Consider the following 23,423-nt stretch of genomic DNA (forward strand, 5'->3'; position numbering starts at 1 on the left):
GAAATCTGCCTTATGTTCATCCCAAGACAGGCAGTGCATGGGTATAAAGAGCCTTGGCCTTTCAAGACATGCTAGAATGGGCCATGAGGATAAGATAATATGGAATGAGAAATCTGAACCTTGTTTGAGCCCAGAATCTAGCTTTCCAAGAGCCACAGAACCCTGAAAAATAAGGTAACTTGGAGCTCGTTTTGACCACCCTAAACCTTTCTCTTACAAGTGGGGAAACTGAGATCTTGTGAGAAAGCCAGGCTGATGACACATAGGTCAGGTTGTAAGAGAATGGAAAGGAAACAGAGGTGTGAGAGTCAGGACGTGCTAGAACCAGGAACCTGTGAGAGCTGGAAAAGGTCCAGAGCCACAGACTGAAGCTGATTCTGTTCCTCTGATGGTAATGCATAGCACACTGGCCTGAACATGTTTGTAAGGTCCTGCATTAATTTTGAGGCAAACAGTTAATGAATCAATCAGTGATGTCTACTTTGGTACAAGCTGGAGACTTCTTTTTTTTTTTTCTTCAGGGAATTGAACCTATGGCCTTACCTGTGCTAGACAAGCAGTTTACCAATCAGCCTTATTCCTAGCCCCAGGACATATAGGTCATCTGTCCCCAAGGCCAGGGCTGGGGCTAAGGTACCTGCAGTCTAGAACTTGGAGGGATGGTGAAGGTGGGCCACTAGGGACAAGGGTCATGGACAAGGGTCATGACTAGTCCACTACTTAGGCTACTCAGCTAGCCTGACCTTAACCCGCCTTTTTCTCTACCCTTGAGAGTTCAGGATCGTACCCATCTTGTCTCCACTGTTAAACTCCATAGATCCTGCTTGAGCCACAGGTTTTTCAAATGCAAAATAAAGATGCTCTTCAATACAGAATCTCTCAGAGAAAGGGCAGTTCTGCAGGTAATAGCAGCTATCATGCAGAGTACAATAGGTTCCTGTGATCAGACCAGACTTCTCATTCTCTTTCTTTCTTTCTTTCTTTCTTTCTTTCTTTCTTTCTTTCTTTCTTTCTTTCTTTCTTTCTCTCTCTCTCTCTCTCTCTCTCTCTTTCTTTCTTTCTTCCTTTCTTTCCCTCTTTCTTTTGATACTGCCAGATTAAAAAAATCTTTTTAAACTGCAGGACTTCTCATATCATTTAACACAAGAATTCATCCTTTAAAAATTTTCATTGTACATGTACTGTGTTACATAAAGACATTTCCATACAAGTTAAGCATATTTCCTCTCCTTTCTTCTCTCCTCCCCCTTCTCAATACCCATTAGTCCTCTTTGTTTCTTTCTTCTGACACTTCTGCTTCAAGTTTCAGGTCCTATATGCACATGAGAGGAAGCATATGATGACTGTCTTGGTGAGCCAGACTTACTTTGCACAATCTGATCATCTCCAGTTACATCCATTCTTTGCCATCCGTAAGTGGCAAAGCTTGGCTCTTCTGTGTGACTGAGAAAACTTCTCTATCAATGGCTGTAATTGACTATTAGGACCTTTATACGCGCGTGTGTGCGCGCGTGCGTGTGTGTGTGTGTGTGTGTGTGTGTGTGTGTGTGTGCCAGGAAAGGGACTGAGGGCTCAAACCTGCCTGTGAGGTAGATAAGTGCAAGGACATATCATGTGGAAGAGATATCAGGGAAGACACATTTTATAAGGTCAAAGGGCAATTATATCACAGGTGCAGGAGTTTAACAAGACAAAGTGGTGAGCATATATCATGGGGTGACAAATTCAGCATGGGTTGAAAAACATGGTTTGCGGGATTGTTAGGCTTCAAAAATGGAAACTTACTCTAGTAAGTAAGGCATGGAGACTTAATGACAGTGTGGTTCCTACTTGGCCTTCATGCTCTCTAGCCCAGAATGCTAATTTTAAAAGCCCCCCAGCCTACAACTCATTCCACCTCAGGAGACTGGACACAAAATGTGTTTATTCATACACAAAGCTAGCAATTCAGTAATTTCTAATAAACAGGGGCAAGGGAGATGGTTCCCTGGGAAAATCACTAATCAGAAAACCACACAAGCCTGATAGCCCACGTTCTGCCCTTGGAAACTATATAAAAAGTGGGATGTGACAGCGTGAATCTGTCATACTAACATTTTAGTGTGAGGAGAGACAAGAGTGTCCCCTGAAGCTTGCCTGCCAGCTAGCCTGGAATACATAGACGCAGATTACAAGAGAGACCCTGCTTCATTCAGTAAGGTGGAAGAAACAAATGATTTCTGCAAATTGCCCTCTCACCTTCACATGCCATGGCATATGACAACCCCCCCCCCCATAAATAAATACTTGAAAAATAAAAAAAGGAAAGCTATCAACACATGTAACTAAATGGGTGACCCTTTGAGTTACCAGTTTTAGTCAGAAAACAAAAACAGAAACAAGGCAGTGACTAGGATTCTGTTTTATGAAGCTAACAGAAGGAACAAAACCACTATACGGCACTAGAAATCAAGATCACAGCTTCTGTCACTGAGCCCCATCCCTAGCCCTGTTGTCACTTTTTATTCTGAGGCAAGTTCTGATTAAATTGCTCAGGCTGTCCTTGACTTAATCTGTAGTGCACAGAAACTTATGATCTTCCCACCTTAGCCTCCCAAGTAGCTGCCCTACTGGGCCCGGCTTTAGCACTGTATTGTTGATGATTGATACTTGAGGCTTATTTGTTAATTATCTGTTAAAGACTGGCTCTTACTATGTTTCTCAGGCTGCACAGCCTTCCGGGTGGCTGGGGCTACAGGTGTGCACTTAACTGGCTGCAGATTCATTAACCTCCTGATGAATCCCCAGTGATATCTCACACTGGAGCCCAGCTCTGTCCAGCCTACCCACAGCCTCAGGAAATGGGCCACCTTTCCTTTTCTGCCTCGATCATATCACAGCATCCTTCCCACATTTTACTTATCTTCCCGATTCTGTCCGCCTTCGCTCTCTCTTTTGTGTAAAAACCCCAAGGAATTCCATTCACATCGAGCTGCACAACAGTAAACCCATAGGTCTCCTGGACCTGCACCCCCTTCTTGTCTGCTCTGCTCAGCCATAGCAATGTATCTACAAGTACACTCTTGGATGGGTCACTTTAGAGGGCTCTTATGTTTCCTGAGCACCTACTATGTGCCAGGTCTTGTTGACTCTGGCCAAGGCCATTGTCTTTTCATTTCAAAATAACCCTGAGTAACTGGCATTCCTTCTACTGTTGCCTATCCCTGTTTTTCCAGATTACCCAGTCATTAATGGAAGATGATGATGTCTACATTTGGTGGACCTGCAATAACAGAAGCTACTCAGTTTATGAACCACAAGAAGTTCCTTGCAGCTGTTTCTCTGAAATCAACATGAGGCTGCTTTTGGCTGGGCTAGGGGCTGGCTAGCTGGCTAGCACTCCGGGATCTCATTTATAAAGACTAATGCTATTCTATTCTTAAGACTTAATCACTCCCCAAGGGCCAGTCCTCTTAACCCCATCCCCTAGAGTTTAAGATTTTAACATGGATTTGGGGCATAAGCATTCAGGTGACATTAGGCATCAAGTGGAGTTTAAGACCTTTCTCCTGAGGGGAGAAGGGCAGAGGTGTTTGGCATACAGGTGACTATACAAAGGTCAAATGTAGACATCTAACAATGAGCCTCATGCTCAGTCGCTAGAATTAGAGCCAGCCAGCTCTCAAGTCCAATTAGCCCCGGCTCTCAGCTCATCCCTTGTCTGGTACAACTTAGAGAAGAAAGCAGCAAGTGTGTATGTGTGTGTGCGCGCGCGCGCACGTGTGTGTGTGTGTGTGTGTGTGTGTGTGTGTGTGTGTGTGGTGTGTGCGCGTGCACGCGCGCGTCTGTGCGTGGAAGGAGTGTATATGTTTTTGCTTTTAGGTTCCTGGCTCCCTGACATCAGAGTAGGTTCCCATACCAGGGTGGTGAGGCTTTGAGAGAAGCATCCCAGCAGACTCTCTGGGGCGGGTGTGTGCGTGTCGGCGTGCCTTGCGTGGAGCAGGGATTGCTGTACCCAGCGCGAGGCACTGGAGGAGGAAGCCGTAGCAGAGATCTGAATAATTGATTCTCCAGCAGCACCAGACGCCCGGGAGCGGGCGGAGAGCGTGGTTTCAGCACCAAGGTTGCGCGCCACCGCAGGCTCCCCCCCATCATCAGCCAGACACTTAGGTTGGCCTTGTTCGCTGCCGCCTTGCGCTCCAGAAGAGGGTGACCGCGCTCCGCGTCGTCGCCTAGGGACTGCGGGGTCTGCCTCGGCCCGCCTCCAGGGTGGGCGGCTGCAGGCGGCCGGAGCTCCAAACATCCTTGGATTGCGCGGGGGTTGCTGCGCTGCGTCTCGCTGGCTGAGAACAAGTCCTAAGTTGGTGTGGTGGGTGCCTCTGCCTTCCTCTATCCTCCGAGGCGACCGCGGCAGAAGCGCGCCCCAGGATCCTGGCTTCTGTGAACCGCGGTGGCCAGGCACTCTCCTGAGCTCCCGCTGGCCAAGTCCCGCAGCGAAGGGCCCTGAGGGAGCTGCGGTTCTCCGCCCGCAACCTTCTCGGCCAGGGACCGCGGGGATCCCCGGCCACACGCGCGCGCGCGCTCCCACACTCACTCACTCACACACACACACACACACACACACACACTGGCTCTCCCGCACGCCAGGCTGGAGCTGGGCTGCGGAGAGGGTGTCCAGGCGCCCTCAGAGGACCGGTCAGCTGCTGTCCGGAGTGGAGCAGGAAGCTAAGCCAGGGATCTAGGAGAGAGGCTCCCCAGGTGCTGTGCCGGAGCATGGGGCCCAGATGAGCTCTGAGAGTCGCGGCCGCAGCAATCAGCCCTGGAGATGACCAGGGGCGGCCACTGCTGAGAACTATGTGGAGAGAGGCTGCGGTGAGTGCTGGCGCGGGACGCCGAGCCTGGGAGGGCCCTGTGAGAAGCGGGTGGGGGGAGGTTTGGATAGGAAGGGGCGGCAGGACGCACTAGAGGGTCGCTACGTGGGAGTGATCACACCTCCCTCGGGGATCCGGGACCGCGGGAGCCCGCGTCCTTCCCTCCCCCTCTTCTCCTCCAGGCTCGTCGCAAACTCAGCCAGCGCCCCCTCCTTCCCTCCTCTTTTTCTCTCCCTACCCCCCACCCCCCTCTCTCAGCAGCTCCTGGTCGCATAACTCCCAGTAGCCGGCGCCTCGGTGGTGGTAGAGGGTGAGGGTGGAGGTTCCCACTAAGCTTCTTGTGGGTGACCAACCTGGGGCTCCCACTCTCGGGTGCGTCCCTGAGAGGAGCTCCAGTTATCAGCCACAGGGACTGAAGATCCGCACCGAGGGTGTCGTGGGCACCAAGCTTCAGCTCCCTCTCTGGTCGAGCCCCCAGGGTGCATAAGGGGGCTGTGAGCACTGCAGACTGCATCCCTCCCCCACCTTCCCCCGCGCTGGTGGGCTGACCCTGCCTCTCCATCTCTTCTCCGCCCCGGTAGAGCCCTGCTGCAGAGCCTCCGGCTGGGATAGCCGCCCCTCGTGGGGGCGATGCGGACAGCGCGGGACAGCCAGGGGAGCGCGCGGGGGCCGCAGCATGCGGGAACCCGCTAAACCCGGTGGCTGCTGAGGCGGCCGAGATGCTCGTGCGCGCAGCACGCCCCATTGCATCCTTCACCTTCTCCGGCTACAGGTACGTCCTGGTTGGTGATACGGGCTCAGTGGGCCTGGGAGGAGATAGGCTCAACCGGTGAGGAGAGAGCAGGAGAGGATTCAGGAGGGAGAGGGGGAGAAAGAGAGCGAGCGAGAGAAATCCAGTAAGAGAAAGCAGGAGAGGAAGAGCCCTGTAGCGAGGCGTTGGAGGAGCACCAGGTGGCGCTGCGGTCCTGCACTCCACCTTTCTCACCCGAAATGCCAGGGCTGGAGTTTGCCCCAACTTCCCCCGGGTGCAATAACACCCGGGCCGAGGGGCGCGCGTTTGTAAATGAGCGCACTACTGTACAGGCATTTGCAGGCAAGCACCGTTGTGCACCTGGTACAGTACTTGTTTGCGCACCGCCTGAGGACGTTTGAAGGCTCCAGCTGGCCGTGGGCATCTCCACCACGGCCTGCGGATGTGCGCAGAAAAGCGCGCGTGTCTGTTAGCATGTGCAGCCCACTGCCCACGTGCATCTAAGATTTGGCTCCAGGGTCTTCAGTGGAAAGACTGTGGAGAGGTTGTACACTCCGCGCCCATCTGAGAGCTTTTTGGGAGCCTACCCCCCCCCCCCCCAGCACGTTTTTTTGCCAGCTCCCACGCTCTGGCCGGCTTGCGGGGGGTGGTTGGGGGTGGCGCGCCTACTCTCCAGAATTTTGCATTTCACACGGCGTGAGAGACTGTATGAGCGCTTGGTTGTGTGCACCCGTGTGTAGGGGGCGGGTCCTGGGGCAGCTTGTCATAGAGAGAAAGCGGGTTCATGGACTCTCCCGGCAAGGTGGGGAGGTCGGGGCCCAAGTTCCTCCAGGCACCTAGGAACTTGGGGTCACAGAGAGCATCATTCCTCACTTTCAAACGCTTGGGGTGTATCCTGTAGGGGAGAAGCGGGATCTGCAGCCGGTGGGTGCCACTGGTGGAGAGAGGTTTGTGGCGCACTGGGCTAGCTCTCAGGGCGTGGGGTCAATTAACCCCCTAGGCACACGACAGATTCAGGCTGCGGTATGCAGGCACCGCCTCTCACGCTGGGGCTTTTTCCGAGTGCGCTGAACGTGAGCAGGGGGCGGGGCCGATAACTTGGTCCACGCACCTGCGGAGGAAGAGGGTTGGAGATGGCTAGGTCTGGGCATCTGCTTGAGGGTGGTGGTGGGGTTCATGGCTCTCTGGGCACTCAAAAGCTGTGGTCTGCATCAAATTTGGGGAATTTTGTGTGGAATTTGGACCCAGCTGGGGTTGGGGGAAGTCGCTGGAGACAAGAAAGGAGGAGGCAGGGTGCCGGGATGGGCTTGGGGACGAGGATGGAGAAATAGATTGGGTTGGAGTGGTAGATGGAGATGGACATGGGTCGAGGGATGTGGATGGCATCAGCGATGAGGACTCTGGTGAGTGGTCAAAGCAGCCAGTGCTGGGGCCCTGTTTCACACTTGGCTCCTAGAGCAGGTGCTGGGGCAGTCATCCCTCTCACTTACCGCCGCCCTGCCTCTCGCTCTCCTCCACCTCACAGGGACCCTAAGTGGCGACCATGGGCAGACTGGGCTACTGGACCTTGCTGGTACTGCCGGCCCTTCTGGTCTGGCGCGGTCCGGCGCAGGATGCGGCAGCTGAGAAGGGTCCCCCAGCGCTGAACATTGCGGTGCTGCTGGGTCACAGCCACGACGTGACAGAGCGCGAACTTCGAAATCTGTGGGGCCCGGAGCAGGCAACTGGCTTGCCCCTGGACGTGAACGTGGTGGCGTTGTTGATGAACCGCACGGACCCCAAGAGCCTCATCACGCATGTGTGCGACCTCATGTCTGGGGCGCGCATCCATGGCCTCGTGTTTGGAGACGACACCGACCAGGAGGCTGTGGCTCAGATGCTGGATTTTATTTCCTCACAGACTTTCGTCCCCATCTTGGGCATACACGGGGGTGCATCTATGATTATGGCTGACAAGGTAAGGCTGGGAGGAGATGGGCTGCCAGGGTCCTACAGGGGCGGATTCTACAAATGGCAGTCACCACGGTGGCCTAGGGCGCCCCTAGCAACTGTGGGCTGTGAAAGCAGGTTAAATGGCCTCTGGCTTGAGAACTGTGCTGTGTCTCTCTGACCCAGACATGAATGGAAAGGCCCTTTGCTTTTGGTTCTGAAGTTGCTGTACTGAGAAAATACAAAAGTAGGATGGGGAGTGGAGATGGGGTGTTTGGAGATGTTCAAGTAGCGCAGAGGCAGGCGTGGGAGCACTTGGGTCAACATGGCTGCAGCCCTACAGTGACAGTGTCGTTTTGTTTTTTGGTTAATAATCAGAATCTCCATTTTCTTTCTTTTGGTAAAGTGATTAAAACTACTTAAAAATTATTAAGGATGGGTATGTGAGGTTTTTAGAAAACGTAAAATGGGGACAGATTCGTGTTTGCCTGGACTTAACAGGAATGGAGGTAGGAGCCTGAACCGGGAGGCTAGAGGCATGTGGGCTGAACTCTGCCTCTAGCGGGTCGGAGTGTGTGCAGGGAAGTAACTCCAAGCCCAGAGTGTTGAGGGCCCGGAGGTTTCCTTAGGTAGCTTTTGTGTGAACTGACAGCTTCACTACAGAACTTCCAAAGACTGTCAAATGGAAGGCATTGGCTCTGGGAAATTGACCTTGGTGTGGAAGTTGAATTTCAGAAATGAGAGAAAATGTGTCTGACCTTCTTGACTTTGGACCACAGTTCTTTGGAGCATTGGTTTGGGGAGGAGATGGGAGAGGCTTGAAGGTTGAATGGGATGTTAGGGATGACGCTGTAATCAAGAGGGAAGAAAGTTGGAAGAGAGAATAAAGCAAAAAATGAGAAAGAGGGAGATACCGAGTTAGTGTGCTGTCACTCCACATAAGCCTCTGGAGGGCTGGGAAGGAAGGCCTGGGAGTACTTGTGTGCATTGTCAGAAGTGGGACCTTTCTTAGGTAGCAGGGCACAACCTTTCTTGAAGTGCTACTGTGTTCATCTAATCAGCTTCCAGTCTGCTCAGTACATCTTCCTCTGGGGACTGTGTAAATTCTCCCAGGTCCCCTGGGCTGTGGCACATGCAGTGAAAACACACACTGATGCAGCATCTTATTGAACACTGATTTCAGATGGTCCTCTGTCTGGCAGGGTCTCATGGGAGGTGAGCATCTCTCAGCCACCCCTCTGTTTTGGAGGCTCCCTTTCTGGTATAATGAAAGCAGGGGATGGCTGGACTCTGCTTTCAGTGGATGGGTCATGTCAGAAGTGCAAAGGGCCTTAGGATTATTAAAACTCCGGAAACTCCAGACAAAGTGGCTGAAGCATATGGCTGGTAAGAAACTTCACCAAAAACACACGTTGGGGGATGAAAATAGAATCCTGTTTTTCTGGTCTCAAGCTGTGATCTAGGGAAACCAAACCTAACCTTTAACATTATCATTCCTTATTTAAGAGGGACAGACATTTGGTTGATTGTACAGGAGGCACCAGGCCATGGAGAAGAGGTAGTGAATCAGCTTGGAGGGCTTGTTCAGTTAAGAAGAGGGTACCCTATTTAGCAGAAGGGAAAGGGGATTAGATTGTGAAATCTATTATCATTGACCTTTCCTTTTTAAAAGTTTTGATTATAGAAGCAAGGCATAAAAATGAATAGGAACAGTAGGACAGGAAAAAAAAATTGGGTAAGAAGGCACATGCCTTTGATGCCAGCACTCAGAAGGCAGATCTCTGTGAGGTCCAGGCTAGTCAGGGTTACACAGAGAACTGTGCTACCAGGTGACCGGGTAAGGTGCTTTGAGGTTGGGTGGCTTGTGTAGCTTTCTGGCTTTTTCTTATGACTATGAGCTGGCAAGTGTGTGGGGCAGGCTCTCCCTCACACAGTACAGCTGGAAAAGTGGGTACAGAGAGGACCCCAGTGTGAGCACTCCTTGGTACGATATGACCTTGACTATCAAGGAACCTTGATCCTTAAAATAGTGGTCTCTGTCTAGCTAGTTCAGCCACTGTACCTTTCTTGAAACTGAGTTTTGAGAAGTCAGAGGAATGGGTGAATGTGTGTTTTTTTTCTCCTGGGTTGAAATTGCCTTTTGGAGATGTGGTTAAAGTTTTGTTTAAGTGAACAGAAACCTGTGCTTAAGAGTAAAGGAAAAAAAGAAAAGGACCCAGGAAATGGTAAGAGGATGGTGTGAAAGGACATTTCCAGAGAAGATAAGATTAGAGAGAGACTGAAGAGCAAGACAGAAGGGAGGGCTGAAGTGCCCATTGTTCAAGCACCTCGTAGGGACTGGCTTCTCCTCATTGAACTGGGCCTTTCCAGAGTTGGCCTAGGAGAGATTTCCAATTGTAGCAGAACGGGAGATGAGTCAAGATGGCAGGAAGTCCTTTGAAGTGGGCAGAGACATCACTGGGATTATGCGGGTCTCACGTAGAGGAGGAGCAGGTGCTATGGGGAGGAGCGGGTTTGGAGAAACCTGTGTGTGTGTGTTTAAAAAGGAAAGGAGTTGTCTGAAATGCAATCAGCCTTTCTTTCATTAGGAATGCATATGTTTGGCTTGTCTCTTTACCACCTGTTTGGGTTACTGCTTAACATTCAGTGGACTTTATTTAGCTTTATGGAACTAGTCATGAGATGTTGTCTAAAACTGCCTTGCTTAGGCATGCTGACAGTATTGTGACCAGAAAGCCTTAATCTCTCCAGACTGACAAGACTCCATAAGGGAATTCCAGTTGGGTAATGTCACCCAGAACATACCAATGTTTTCTTACTTCTGACTTGACAGTGTGATAATAGTTGATTATCAGCTAAAAGGACCCCCTCCCCCCAACACACACACACAAGCACATGTGTACACAGGAATTCAAACACTTAAGCCTTCAGGCATACATCCCTTTTTACCTTGTTCTCAGTCTACTTGACCCTTGAACAAAGCTTTAGACCAGTGGTTCTCAACCTTCCTAATACAGTTCCTCATGTTGTGGTGACCTCCAACTATAAGGTTATTTTTGTTGCTGCAGTTTTGCTATGGTTATGAATTATAATGTAAATACCTGTATTTTCTGATGTTCTTAGGTGACCTCTGTGAAAGGGTCATTCACCCCTAAAAGGAGTGGAGAGCACAGGTTGATAACCACTGCTCTATGCTAAGGGCAGTGGTGTCAAGTGGCAGGTGTTTGGGGTGTTATTTTAACTTACTGTCGTGTTGTTGATTTTGGTGGTATCCATGGGTGGTCTTGCAATATCATTAAATTGGAGGTGAGCATTGGTGTCGATGACCTCTTGCATCCTCATGGCTTATCTAAGAGAAACAGACTCTTGCTTCACAGGAAACCCAGCAAGTTGATTAGACCTTTACATCTCTACTCACCATCCTTGAATTCCTTCTCCCCCTGGCCCGCCCCCTGGTGGAAAAGGCTAGGTTCATATTTTACCTCTATCTATCCATGCTAGTCACTGTGTGAATTTTGTTTGTTTGGTATGTTTATTTTTAGTCATTTATTTTGAGTCACCAAAGGATTTATTTATTTTACTTTATGTATTTGATTGTTTTGCTAGCATGCATGAATGTTCATCACGTGGATGCCTGTTGGATTCCCTGGAACTAGTTGTGAGCTACCTTGTGGATACTGGGAATAGAATCTGGGTCTTCTGCAAGGATAACAGGTTCTCTTAGCTGTTGAGCCATCTTCTCAGCCCCTGTATGTTTATTTTAAATGTGTGTGTGTGCTTGTGGAGGTCAGAGGAACCCTTGAGTATTGTTCCTTACGAGCCACCAACCTCTTCTTTTAAGAATGTAAGTCTTTGAGGGAAGATTTTTAAAAAGTATTTATGTGTATATGTGTTTTTGCAATAATGAATTATTCTCCATAGACAATAAAATAATGTCATCTTTTCATTGTAGAACACTTATAAAGTACATTGAAGTTTAAGGAAGAAAATAGAAAGCTCACCATAAATTTTATCAGTGGGATTAACTTTGGCAACATGTAGATGTATTCCTTGTAATAACAGTTTGTTGGGGTATAATTTCAGAATTATACATTAAAAATTTTTTTTTCCCAAGAAAGGGTTTCTTTGTGTAGCATTGGCTGTCCTGAAATTAGTTCTATAGACCAGGCTGGCCTTGAACTCAGAGATTCTTCTCTGCCTTTTGAGTGCTGGGATTAAAGGCATGTACCACTACTGCCTGGTGAATTATACTATTTTTATGTTATTATTTTTTGTACTTTACACTCTGGGATTTTTGACCAGAAGACTCAAGTATCTTTAGTTCCTGGAAAATCCCTGGCCTGTCTGATAGGTACTTTCTCTCCTGTCTTGGCTATTTCCACTATCTTGAATTGTCCTCTCTTCATTGTGTACATGCATACTCTATGCAGCAGTTCCTCAGCCAAGCCCCCCTACACCTTACTTATTTTTATATTTTTGAGCTTATTTTAAGAGCAATTATATTTTGTTTTGTTCAGCCCTTGCCAGTTACCTTCTCCTTACCCCTTCCACATTCTTCCTTAATTGATAGTCACCCTTACTTTGATTATCTTTGCTACATACATACATACATATGTATGCAAAAATATATATAAATAGACCATGTTGAGTCTGTTTTTGTTGTTTGTGTGTATATGGTTTCATGACTGGCCACTCTGAATTGGACAACCAATAAGGGGGCTCATCAGGGTCTCATGAACCCTGAGTGGCCTGGACCTTGTTATATAGTTCAACAATGAACTCGAACTTCTGATCCCCCTACCTCTACCCACCAAGTGCTGAGATTATGTGCACCTGACACATGTCCAGTTTATGTGGCACTACAGATCAAATCCAAAACTTTGTGAATGTTAGGCAAGCACGCTACCAATTGAGGGACAGCCCCAGCCCCTGGTCTTAAGAGTTTCTTCTGCCTCATATCTGTAAGGGAGTGTGCTTTTATTTATTTACTTTTCTCTGTGGTGTTGGGGATGAGATCCAGGGCCTTATGTGTGCTAGACCAGTGCTCTTCTGCCGAGCTTCACCCCAGACCTGGGTTTGTAAACCAGAATTCACATCAACAGCTCCATCAGGAACATTCCCTTTTCTCTTCATGGCTTATAGTGCAGGCTGGACCAGTCTATGTTGATGACTTCCTTATAGCTCCTTGACACAGGCAGGAGCCTTCTGAGATGCAGCTCTTGGAGCATTGTGTGGATGTCCCAGCCTGGTTCATGGAGAGTGGCACAATCTTGCTGTGTTTATCCCCTCTCCTTGGGTAGGTGTTAGTACCTGTGTTCACACTGTCATGTTGGATCCATTTCCCCATGGGCCTCATGGCTTCCATCTTCTCATATGGAACTATGAAGTCTGATCTTCCTTTTCTTTTCTTCTTTGGTCCCTTTTTCTGGTGTTGGGGATGGAAAGCCTAAGTGCTCAGCCTGTGCTCTGCCACTGAGCTGCACCATGGTTTATATATATATGTGTGTGTGTGTGTGTGTGTGTGTGTGTGTGTGTGTGTGTGTGTGTGTATTTGTGTATGTGTGTATGAGTGTTCCTGTAAGAGTGTGTGTGTGCATGTGTGAGAACATGCGTGCATGTGAGAATGTGTATACTTCTGGTGGGAGTGTTGGGATTACTGATGTGCATATCAGGCTTTTCATGTGGGTTCTGGGGGGTGGAGCTCAGGCCCACAGGATATGAACTAAATGAGTTGGCTCCCTGGCCCAGCCCTCTGTACTTTTGATCTTTGATTTCTTGTTTTTCTTTAATTCCTAAGCAATACTATACCAATAAAAAAAGGGAAGACTTCTGTATAAATTTTGTGTATTAGGAGCAGCAGAAGTAAGAGACTTGAATGTGCTCCCTCTGGTTTTGAGCTAGTTTTATTTCCTAACCTGCTTTTATGTTTTTAAAACTTGATTGTACATTCTTGGGATTTTTCCTTAGAGTGAACTGGATGTTTAGGTTTGATTTTAAATGGCTGAAGAATGTTTGTACTATAATCAGCAGAGTTGCTCCTCTATAGCCCATGTCTACACAAAGTCATTTTGGGTCATGGGTGTGCTATCTGGTGTCCCTTTGCTTTGTTGACATGGTAAATGTTTGTTGATTGAATGAATCATGCCATTGGTTTTGATTCCAGCTTGATGCTGCTACTGGATGGACAAACATGTCACACGACATTTCAGGGCTCTTTTTGTTCCCTAAGTGTGGATTGATCCCATACATGTGTGCCAATTCTTTTTCTGTCTTTAGCAGGAGATAATTATTAGCCATCCTGGGTATTAGCATGAATTAGGGGTTGCACATAAAATCCCCTGGAGCTGTGCTAAGTGACAGCTCAGTGGTAGGTGGAGGAAGTTGGTGCTCTTGCAACCTGGCAGCTCCTGAGTTGGATGTGAGTGATGGGCCATTAAACACCCAAGGCTCAGGAAAAGGGCAGACATGCAGATCTGAGTGTTGGAGGATCCCACTCAGCGGCTGCTGCAGCATCGGCAGGGAACTGGGGAGGGTGGGAAGCCTACTCTAGCGGCATGGAGAAGGCATGTTAGAGGCAGTCATCTACTCTCGCCCACATAAATCAGCAGGGAGCAGCAGGCAGATCTCAGAAGGCCTGACTGACTCTCCACACAGTCCTCCAGCTTCTTGGGAATGGCTTTGACCCTTCATGACTGTGGTTTCATGGTTTGAGGATTGTGTGTGTCTTCATAGTCTCAAGTGGAAAGCAGTGCTCCAGACAGAGTGTGTGTGTGTGTGGGGGGGGGGCGGAAGAGAGGAAGGGGAGAGGGAGAGCGGGGGAACAGGACTGAATCTTGGGTTTTCAGTGAGCGAGTCAGGGGCATCTACTGACTCATCTTGCAACGAGGTCATCACATAAAGGAGCGGTTATAAGGCCATTAACTGGTGTTGCACTCACACCTCCACAGCCTTTATCTTTCCAATTTCAATTAGTTACCAACACTTTAAAGTTTAAATCACAGCTTAAAAAAACTCTAAGGCCTGGCCACACTGCCACTTCTCCATGGCAACTGTTGACTAGATAAGCCATCCTCTCCACCTCTCCATTTGACAGGATAAGCACCCTCTCTCTCTAGGCCCCCTCTTCCCACTTCCCTGCTTTGTAATGACGTTTTTTTTTCTGAAGGCTTTGGGAATTGAGACCGCTGATGCTTGTGAAGAAAATAGCTATACCCCACTAATATTTCCTCTCTCCCTCCCTCCCTCCCTCCCTGCCTCCCTTTCCTCATTCATTTCTTCCTTCCTCCCTTCCTGCTTGCCTTTCACTTTTCCCTTTCTTTATGGAAGAGAACATGCACATGTGGACAAGGTCTCATGTACTTGTACATGCAAAGGCCAAGGCCAGATGGTCTGTTCTGTTACGCCAGCTCTTCACCTTGTCCTCCTTAGGCAAGGCCCCTTGCTGAATCTGGAGCTCACAGTTTTGCCTGGGCTGTCAGTCCATCAAGCTCCATGGCGCCTCTTGTCTCCCTCTGCTTACCCCCATGTTGGGGTACAGGAGGCTATGTAGGTGCCAGGGACTGGAACTCAGGGCCTCACGCTTGCACAGCGAGTGCTGTCACCCACCGGGCCAGCTCCCTCCGGGCTGCTGCTTCGTGGAGCGGGTATTATCACACTGATGCTGTTGTTAATGTCTGGGTGCTGCTACTAAGTAGCTTGAGTTGGAGCATCTCAGAGATCCCTGGGCCAAGAGTCTGAGGACCCGAGTTCCATCCCCACATACCTGTGTGGCCTTGGGACACCCCTTCATCTTTTTCAATCTCTTGTTCTTCTTTGGTAAAACGAGAGTCTTGGTAACATCATCTCTAAGTCCCCTCTAGCTCTGGAAATTTTCTCTGCCTTCAAGGAAGACTTCAAGAAGTTCACCAAAATGACTCGTGACACTGGGGGCAGAAGATGTCTGTCTTAATCTTTTAGAGAATGCTGTGACTAAATGGTTAAAATATTGGCTCTTGAGTTAGATCATCTGTGTTCAGGCTTCACCACTTGGTAGCTGGGCAACTACTAAGAACGAGCCTCACTGTCTTTACCTGTAAAATGGGATGAATCCATTGCTTTCCTGTTCCTGTGATACAAATGCCATAAATGAAAGCAATTTAGCAGAGACAAGGCTTGTTTTCTCTTATGGTTCCAGAGGGACAGAGTTCTTCCTGGCCGGGAGGTGTGGCAGTGGCTATGCTCTCCTGGTGGTAGAGCATGGAGCTGGCTGATCTCCTTTTCATCCACACACAGGAAGCAGAGAGAGAGAGAATAGAAAGTAAGGCCAAGCAATGAAACCACAAAACCCACCAGCAGGACACACTCCCTCCAACAAGGCTCTCCTCGGAAAGGTTCCACAGCCTCCGGAACAGCAACACCAACGGGACCAACTGTTCAAACACTGAGTCTGTGGGGCACAAGCTACCACATCGGAACAATGTTCACACTTGGCTCTTATGAGTTTGGGTGTTGAATGAGGTCATGGGTGGAGAGTTCACTTCAGTGTCTGGCTCATCCTAAACTATTCTTAAGATACAACATACAGAGCTTACATTTTGTGGTTGTTATTTTTCACCAGTGTGTATTTTTAGCAATTATAGATGGGGATTAACAGTGATATGAGGTTCTAAAGGCATTTCCTGTGAGAAACTGAGACCATAGAAACGAAGGGTCCAGTGTGGTGTGATTCTTCCTTCCTCCAGGGCCAACCAAGACCTGGCTCTGCCTTCTCAGGTCTCAGTGTGAGCTTTGTCCTGGTGTGGGGAACGACGCTTCCCACTTCCGGATAAGAGCACTGGGACTCAGAGCGGGGTGGGGGGATGGAGGGTGGCTGTGGGGGTGTGGAGGTGTGGGGGAGTGGGGGTGTGGGGGTGTGGGGGGAGCAAGGTTCAACTTTGTAAAGTTGAGAAACTGGCTAAGAATGGCTGGTGCACTGTGAGGAGAGCCCTTTCTGAACCTGTAACCAGCGCCCTCCCCCTTCCCTGTTTGCTGAGCCATCAGGAGGGCACGATCTTACACATTGTCCGGCCTTACCTTGCTCTCTTTGCACATTTGCCTTTTTCTCACCAAAGCCCCACACCGTGGGCTCGTCTCTATGCTTCACATCCTGTTTATTTAAAAATCTGTTAGGTGTATGAGCTTGTGTCTGTAGGTCGCTAGGCAAGCACTGCTGTTGGTAATTTTCTCTAAATGTTTGGTTCTGGTGTGGAAGGGGTTGTAGAGTTGGGTGCCTGGGAGTAGCTTAAGTTGTCAGCAGAGGTCTAGTGTTTCCAGATCCTCTGTGTCTGGGCATAAGCTGGCTTGAGATCCCTCTGGAAACGAACCATCAGAATCTGTTTCTTACCTTGGTAAATCAGAAGTAGTGTGGGTGATACAGGAGCAGCTGGAAGTGGAGATCATCTCTTTGACCTTTGCACTTAATGATTCCTCCAATTGGAGCTTATGTCGCACTGGGCATTGGTCCCTGCAGTGTAGAATACTGCATATAGTTTCTCATGTAACCCTGCCAGGGATTAGTGACTCAGTGGGAGCCTGGGGAACCTGGCAGCCCCAGAAATATTTGTTTAAAGGTCCTCTACGTTCAGATGAGGGACTAAAGACCCAGAGGGCTGTGGGATTTGTTGAGAACCACACAGTTAGGAAGTAGGTCTATTGTTCTAATTCTTTTGCTTCTTTGATTTTCCTTCTAAGTGCATAATTGTGAGCTCAGTGGGTTTTGGGGACTTCCATCAACATAGACAACTGCCAAGGTTTATTATGGACAACAGATTTTTAAAAATATTTTGGTTGTCTTCGCTTGCATGATAAAGATGCTTTTTAAAAATTGAAATGATGGACTTCTGCCATAGTCTGTACTGCAGGGGTCACCACCCCAGCTTTACTGATACATAAATAATAAATAAAAATTGTGTATTTGAAGTATACATGTGATATTTCTTTATATTAATACATGGTGAAATATACAGCCAAGCCAATGACAGATCCTTGTCTTCAGTGTGTGTGTGTGTGTGTGTGTGTGTGTGTGTGTGTGTGTGTGTGTATTAGAATCTTTGCTGGGTGATCCTTCATCTCCATTTTCAGCAATTTCAACACATTAGAATTTTAATTGCTTATTGATTGATTGATTGTGTTTATGTGCATGGGCATGGACAGACCATGGCATACTTGTGGAGGTCGGAGGACAGCTGGTGAACCTGTGGGAATCACTTCACTATTTCTACTGTATGGATCCCAGGGATCAAACTCAGGTCATCAGCCTTGGGAGCAAGCACCGCACCTTTACCTGCTGAGCCACCTCTAGCTTTCTTGCTAACCGCAGACACCTCAAAGTACCAATACCAAGGCTCTGGAACCTGTTCAGTTAGTTGGTGCCATTTGCCCAACATCTTCCATAGGTTTAAGAAGACTTTTCACTATTTTGGGAAAGGAAGAGATGACCTTCAAATTCCCTGGGGGATAAGCTTTGCAGGACCACAAATAATGGACTGTGCTGAACCTGACTAGATTCATTGTCCACCAGCATAATATTTAAAAAATATGCATGAACTCTAGCTGCTTGTAAGGATGTACACCTGCAACCCCAGCTCTTGAGAGATACAGGAAGGAGGATCAGAAGTTTAAGACCATGCTTTGCTACATAGGGAGTTAGAGGCTAGCCCAGGCTATGTGTAAGACAACCTGGGCTATGTGTGACCCAGTCTTAAATAAAACAAAACAAAAACCTAAGCAAAACAGCAACAGTAAAACCTGAAAGCAATAGAACAAAACCCCAAATAGTTCAACACCTCCTAAGTCTTGATCCAACTCTTAGTGACTATGGCCTGTCTCAGTTAAAGTTTCTATTACTGTGAAGAGACTCCATGACCACAGAAACTCTTATAAAGAAAAACATTTAATTGGGGTGGTTCATTTATAGTTTCAGGGGTTCAGTCCATTATCATCATGGTGGGGTGCATGGTGGCATACAGGTAGACATGTGTTGGAGAAGTAGCTGAGAGTTCTACGTCTTGCAGGCAACAGGAAGTCAACTGAGATACTGGGCAGTAGCCTGAGCATAGGAAAGTGCTCAAAGCCCACCCCCACAGTGATACACTTCCTCTAACAAGGCCACACCCACTCCAACAAAGCCACACCTCCTAATAGTGTCACTCCATATGAGATTATGGGGGCCAATTACATTCACACTACCTCAGGGCCATGCTTCTCAAACTGTACTGCCTAACTAAGGGCTCCATTTACATACCACTGTTGTTAGGAGTGCTTTCAGCTGCAAAGAAGAGCTCAAGAGATTCAGCACTTCTGTTGCAGAGGAGCCCCATGTCTAGCTGAGTGACTTGACAACCCTGAAGGACTCAGGTCTCTCCTGTCTCTATTTTTCTACTTTGCTTTCCTTGGCAGCTGGCTCTCTTGGTTAACAGATGGCTGTTTTTGTTCCATCCTGACTCCACTTCATGCTTGCACAGCAATCGTTGTTGCCCAGGGTTAGTGCCCTAGTCTCGTTGACTTCTTGGAGATAGAGTCTCACTCTCTAATCCAATCTGGTCTTGAACTTGAAGTTCTCCTGTATCGATTTCCTGTACTGGGCTTACAGACACATACTGGCAAACTCAGAGTCTGTCCAGGACTCTCTCCTGAGAACAGGCAATGCTGCCGAGTGGAACTCAGTTCCATGAGGGGTCCTGGGAGAGCCACCTAAGCACTACAGCTGCCCTTCGGCATCTGCAGAGTTGCACTTAGCTCTAGGGGGCAACTTCCTAGGCTGAGATATTGCACTGTGTGCTAGGGAGGCACCCTCAGTATTGTGCAGAATCTAAATGGAATGTGTAAAGGGTTCCAGAAAAGGCATTTAGGTGTGTCCCACTGAGGAAGGAGGTCTCAGGGAGGATTTGAGAGAGATGTTCAAACACCCTGTGGCCAGTTGCAGGGTGGAAGGTTTTAGTCTTAATCTTTGTTGTTCAATCTGGAGATGGAACTGAGAAGTAGAGTTTCAGCTTGGGTGAGGGTTAGGCATTGGCAATGGGGTCCACAGAATCAGAAGTACCTGTTGGGATGTGGCTGAGATAATAGTGACTGTCTGACTGTCAGGGATAGGGTAGAAACCTGGGCTGGGCCACCTCTGAGTTTTTATTACATTCATTTATTTATAATGTGTGTGTGTATACATGTGTGAGTGGGAGTATATCACTGGAGGTCAGAGGACAACCTGTGGGAGTCATTTCTCTCTCTCTCCCATGTGGATCCCAGGGAGTGAGTTCAGGTCATCTGGCTTGGTGGCAAGTGCCTTTATTTTCTGAGCCCTCTAGCCAGCTCTTGTTCAGACACTTTGGACCTCTCAAACCCTTTATCTGTTTTTAAATCTCTGAGCCCTGGTGCTTCAGGGCTTGGGATCTGGCTGAAAACCAACATGCTTGCTTTCTCCAAATGTGTGAGACATTTGATCTAGATTTGACTGGTATGGGGGAGAAATTTATGATCCCTGCATCCTCACTTTGATTCCCAAAGGTCTTTATATCTTCCAAAGGACATATGCGATTGGAAAAGGAGGAGCCTATGTATATATCAGCCCAGTTGACTCACACACATAAACAGGGACACAAGCAGGTTGGTGGCACTGTATTCACCACTGGAAACAATGTTCTGGGTGATTAATTACCAATGATCTCTAAGTAGACATTTCTGCAACTGCTTCCATTTACATATACTCATATTTTCACCTCACACATTTTCACATTAATATAGTAATGTGCCTATATTTAATGGACAATCCAGTCTGATTTTCCCAGTAGTCAGATGATGATGATGATGATGATGATGATGATGATGATTATTATTATTCCCCCTCTTCTTCCATTTGTATTTCCTGTGTTTGCAACGTTTGCTTGTTGTAGGAAATGTTGGTTCAGTTCTATTGCGGTCTGTTTCACCTAATGTCCCCACCACCACCAAGGGAAACAACCTGAAATTGCTTTCTGAACAAGCTACCATTTTAGATTTTTATAACTTACCATAGCATGGAAATGGCTTTTTCTTCTCCTCTTCTTCCCTTTCCCCCTCCTCCTCTATTTCTCCTCCTCTTCTTCCTCCTTCATTTCTCTTTGACAGAGTCTCATGTAGCTCAGGCTGGCCTTGAAATCACTTTGTAGCCTGGATAAGTCCTTTATCTGGTGATTAGCTTCCAAGTTTGGGGGTCATAGGCATGCACCACCACACCCAGTTAGGATATACTATTTTAGTTACTTATTTTTGCAGAGCAAAAAAATCCTCAAAATGCAATATAACATTAAGAAAGAAGTTGTTTAATTAATTAATAAATAGCATATTTCCGTATCTCCCTTATCTATCATGTTGCTGACTTGAAGAAGGAGAATATGAGTTGGAATGGCAATTTATTTTTATCTGTAATTAGTTCTGAATTTTATATGTTATAAAGGGGCTCCTCTTCAATTTAAGCCCTGACTTGAGTGTAGTTTATCACTATCCATTGGGTTTTTGAAGATTAAAATAATTAATTATATGTGTGGGTATCTGCAGTGCCTGCAGAGGTCAGGAGAGTGCATTGGTTCTCTGGGAGTTGGAATTACAGGTATTGAGTCACCCAGTGTGGGTACTGGGAATTGAATTTGGGTCCTCTGTAAAAGGAGCAGGTGCTCTTAACCCTTGAGCCGTCTCTCCAGCTACTATCCCTAGGTTCCTTTTTTTCTGGTTTTCAAGACAGGGTTTCTCTGTGTAGTTTTGGTGCCTGTCCTGGATCTTGCTCTGTAGCCCAGGCTGACCTCAAACTCACAGAGATCCGCCTGGCTCTGCGTTCCGTGTGCTGGGATTAAAGGCGTGCACCACCACCACCTGGCTCCTAGGTTCTTAATAAAGCCTCTCGTCAAAACAAAGTAAGCTCATTCTGAAATATGTGTGTCTCAGTTGGGATTTCTATCACTGTGACCAAACACCAGGACCAAAAGCAACTTGGGGAAGGAAGAGTTTTTTTGACTTACGTTTCCACACCACGTTTCATTATCGAAGGAAGTCATGGTAGGAACTTAGGGCAGGAACCTGGGGGCAGAACTGAAGCAGAAGCCATAGAGGAACTAGTTTGCTTCTCATGGCTTGCTCAGCCTGCTCTCTTATATCATCCAGGACCACCTAATCAAGCAGGCCCCACCCCATCAATCACTAATTAAGGAAAAGCCCCACAGGCTTGTTTACAAATCAGTAGACATTTTCTCAGGTGTGGTTCCTTCTTCACAGAAAACTCTAACTTGTGTCAAGTTGACAAAAACCATTGTGCTGTAAGCCTGTATTTAAGACCTCCTCCCTCCTTCAATAAATGGCATTTGGCATTCAAAAACAAAACAAAACAAAACAAAACAACCAAGACAGAGTACTTGGCTCATAGCCGTTCAGCGTTTAAGATATCTGCTGTGATAGGGTCAGATTTATGGACCACTTTACTCTCCGTTGAAGTTGGCTGGACTCCTCCCATGTGTTAACTCCTGCACACAACTACAGGGGTTCACAGCCCTGTGGGGACTGATTCATGGTGCTCCCCTTTGCCTGTGGTCCCCCTTTGTACTTTCAGTTATTCACTCAATTGTGGTTTGAAAACTGTAGATGGGAAATTCCAGAAATAAACAACACACAAGTTAACATCAGGTATTGTCCTGAGTGGTGCATGAAAGCTTGTACTCTCCTCTTGTGTACTTTCTGGGTAAAACCAGTCATTTGTTCCTGCATCCATGTGTGTGTGCTGCCTACACATCCATTATTCAGCAGTTTTCACTGTGGCCATCTCTGGTTGTCTGTCTTGTGCATGTGAAATAGAGGATGGGGGAGATAATCAAGTTTATATAATTTCTATTATTGAGTATTGGCATAAATTCCATTTTATTTAGTTACAAGTCTGTTGCAAGTCTTTCATTGTTTCTAAAGTAAAAATTGAATTTTAATCATAGGCATGTGCGTAAGGGAAACACATAACATACATAGGGCTTGTTAATATATATACAATTTGAAGCACTATTCATGATCTCAGGCATCTCCTAGAGGACTTGATTGTGCTCCTCAGGTAAGTGGAGACTACCACATTTATTGGTTTATTAATGCTTTCATTCCTTACAATTTAAAAATGTTTTGTTTTTTTAAAAATTTTATTTTATGTGTATGTGTACCATGTGTGTGCAGTACCCTTGGACGCCAGAAGAGGGCATAGGATCTGGCATTCCAGGCAGTTGTGAGGCCCCTGTGTGGATACTGGGAATTGAGTCAGATCCTCTACTAAAGCAGGAGGGGCTCTTAACTGATGAGCCATTTCTTCAGCCCTCTTCACAGTTTTGGGACTACACTTCGGGTGAAAATGTTTTGTGGACATGTGATAAATATTTGCTTTGATGTAACCCATAACCTGGTTTGTGGAGACTTGGAACTGCAGCCCAACATCATGTGACCCATCAGGGTGGCTCAAGGGCTACCATGAGGTGGAGAAGGGCTGTTGTGTGGTTAGTCAGACTGGGGAGCTGATACCAAACAGGCTACTGTTCCCTGAGGGTCACCTTCTGCTGTGCCCAAGGATGTGCAGCAGGCAGAGAAGGCTAGTGTGTAGACGACTGGAAGCCAGTCTCCAGTCAGAAACTTCTTTCTTCTTAACTGGCTTCCTGAGGCTGCCAGGCATGAGAGACATTGATAGAGTTTTCTCAGGATGGCATTTCTTCCAAGCCAAACACTGAGCTTTTGGCAGCTTCCTGTTTGATGTTATAAATGGCTGAATGTCTCCTGCTCTATCTTCTCTCTTCAAATTAGGACTACCCGGCCTGAAGACTAGGTGATATTTATAGTCCTTGTCTAGGGTCCGAGGGCCAAGAAAGGGTGGACTGTGCCAGGTGAAT

At 47.5% G+C, this 23,423-nt stretch overlaps 1 protein-coding gene across 1 annotated transcript in view; it reads left to right on the forward strand.

Annotated features, from left to right (window-relative positions):
* The first annotated feature begins 3,854 nt into the window (after positions 1–3,854).
* Grin2a (glutamate ionotropic receptor NMDA type subunit 2A) overlaps positions 3,855–23,423 on the forward strand; it is a 410,670-nt gene continuing 391,101 nt past the window's right edge. The window contains exons 1-3 of the mRNA XM_036198178.1: positions 3,855–4,851; positions 5,432–5,622; positions 7,127–7,558. Coding sequence (XP_036054071.1) covers positions 7,145–7,558 — 414 coding nt within the window. The 5' untranslated portion in view covers positions 3,855–4,851; positions 5,432–5,622; positions 7,127–7,144. The remainder of the gene's footprint in view (positions 4,852–5,431; positions 5,623–7,126; positions 7,559–23,423) is intronic.

This window comes from Onychomys torridus, chromosome 8, assembly GCF_903995425.1.
Source record: "Onychomys torridus chromosome 8, mOncTor1.1, whole genome shotgun sequence".
NCBI lineage: Eukaryota > Metazoa > Chordata > Mammalia > Rodentia > Cricetidae > Onychomys > Onychomys torridus.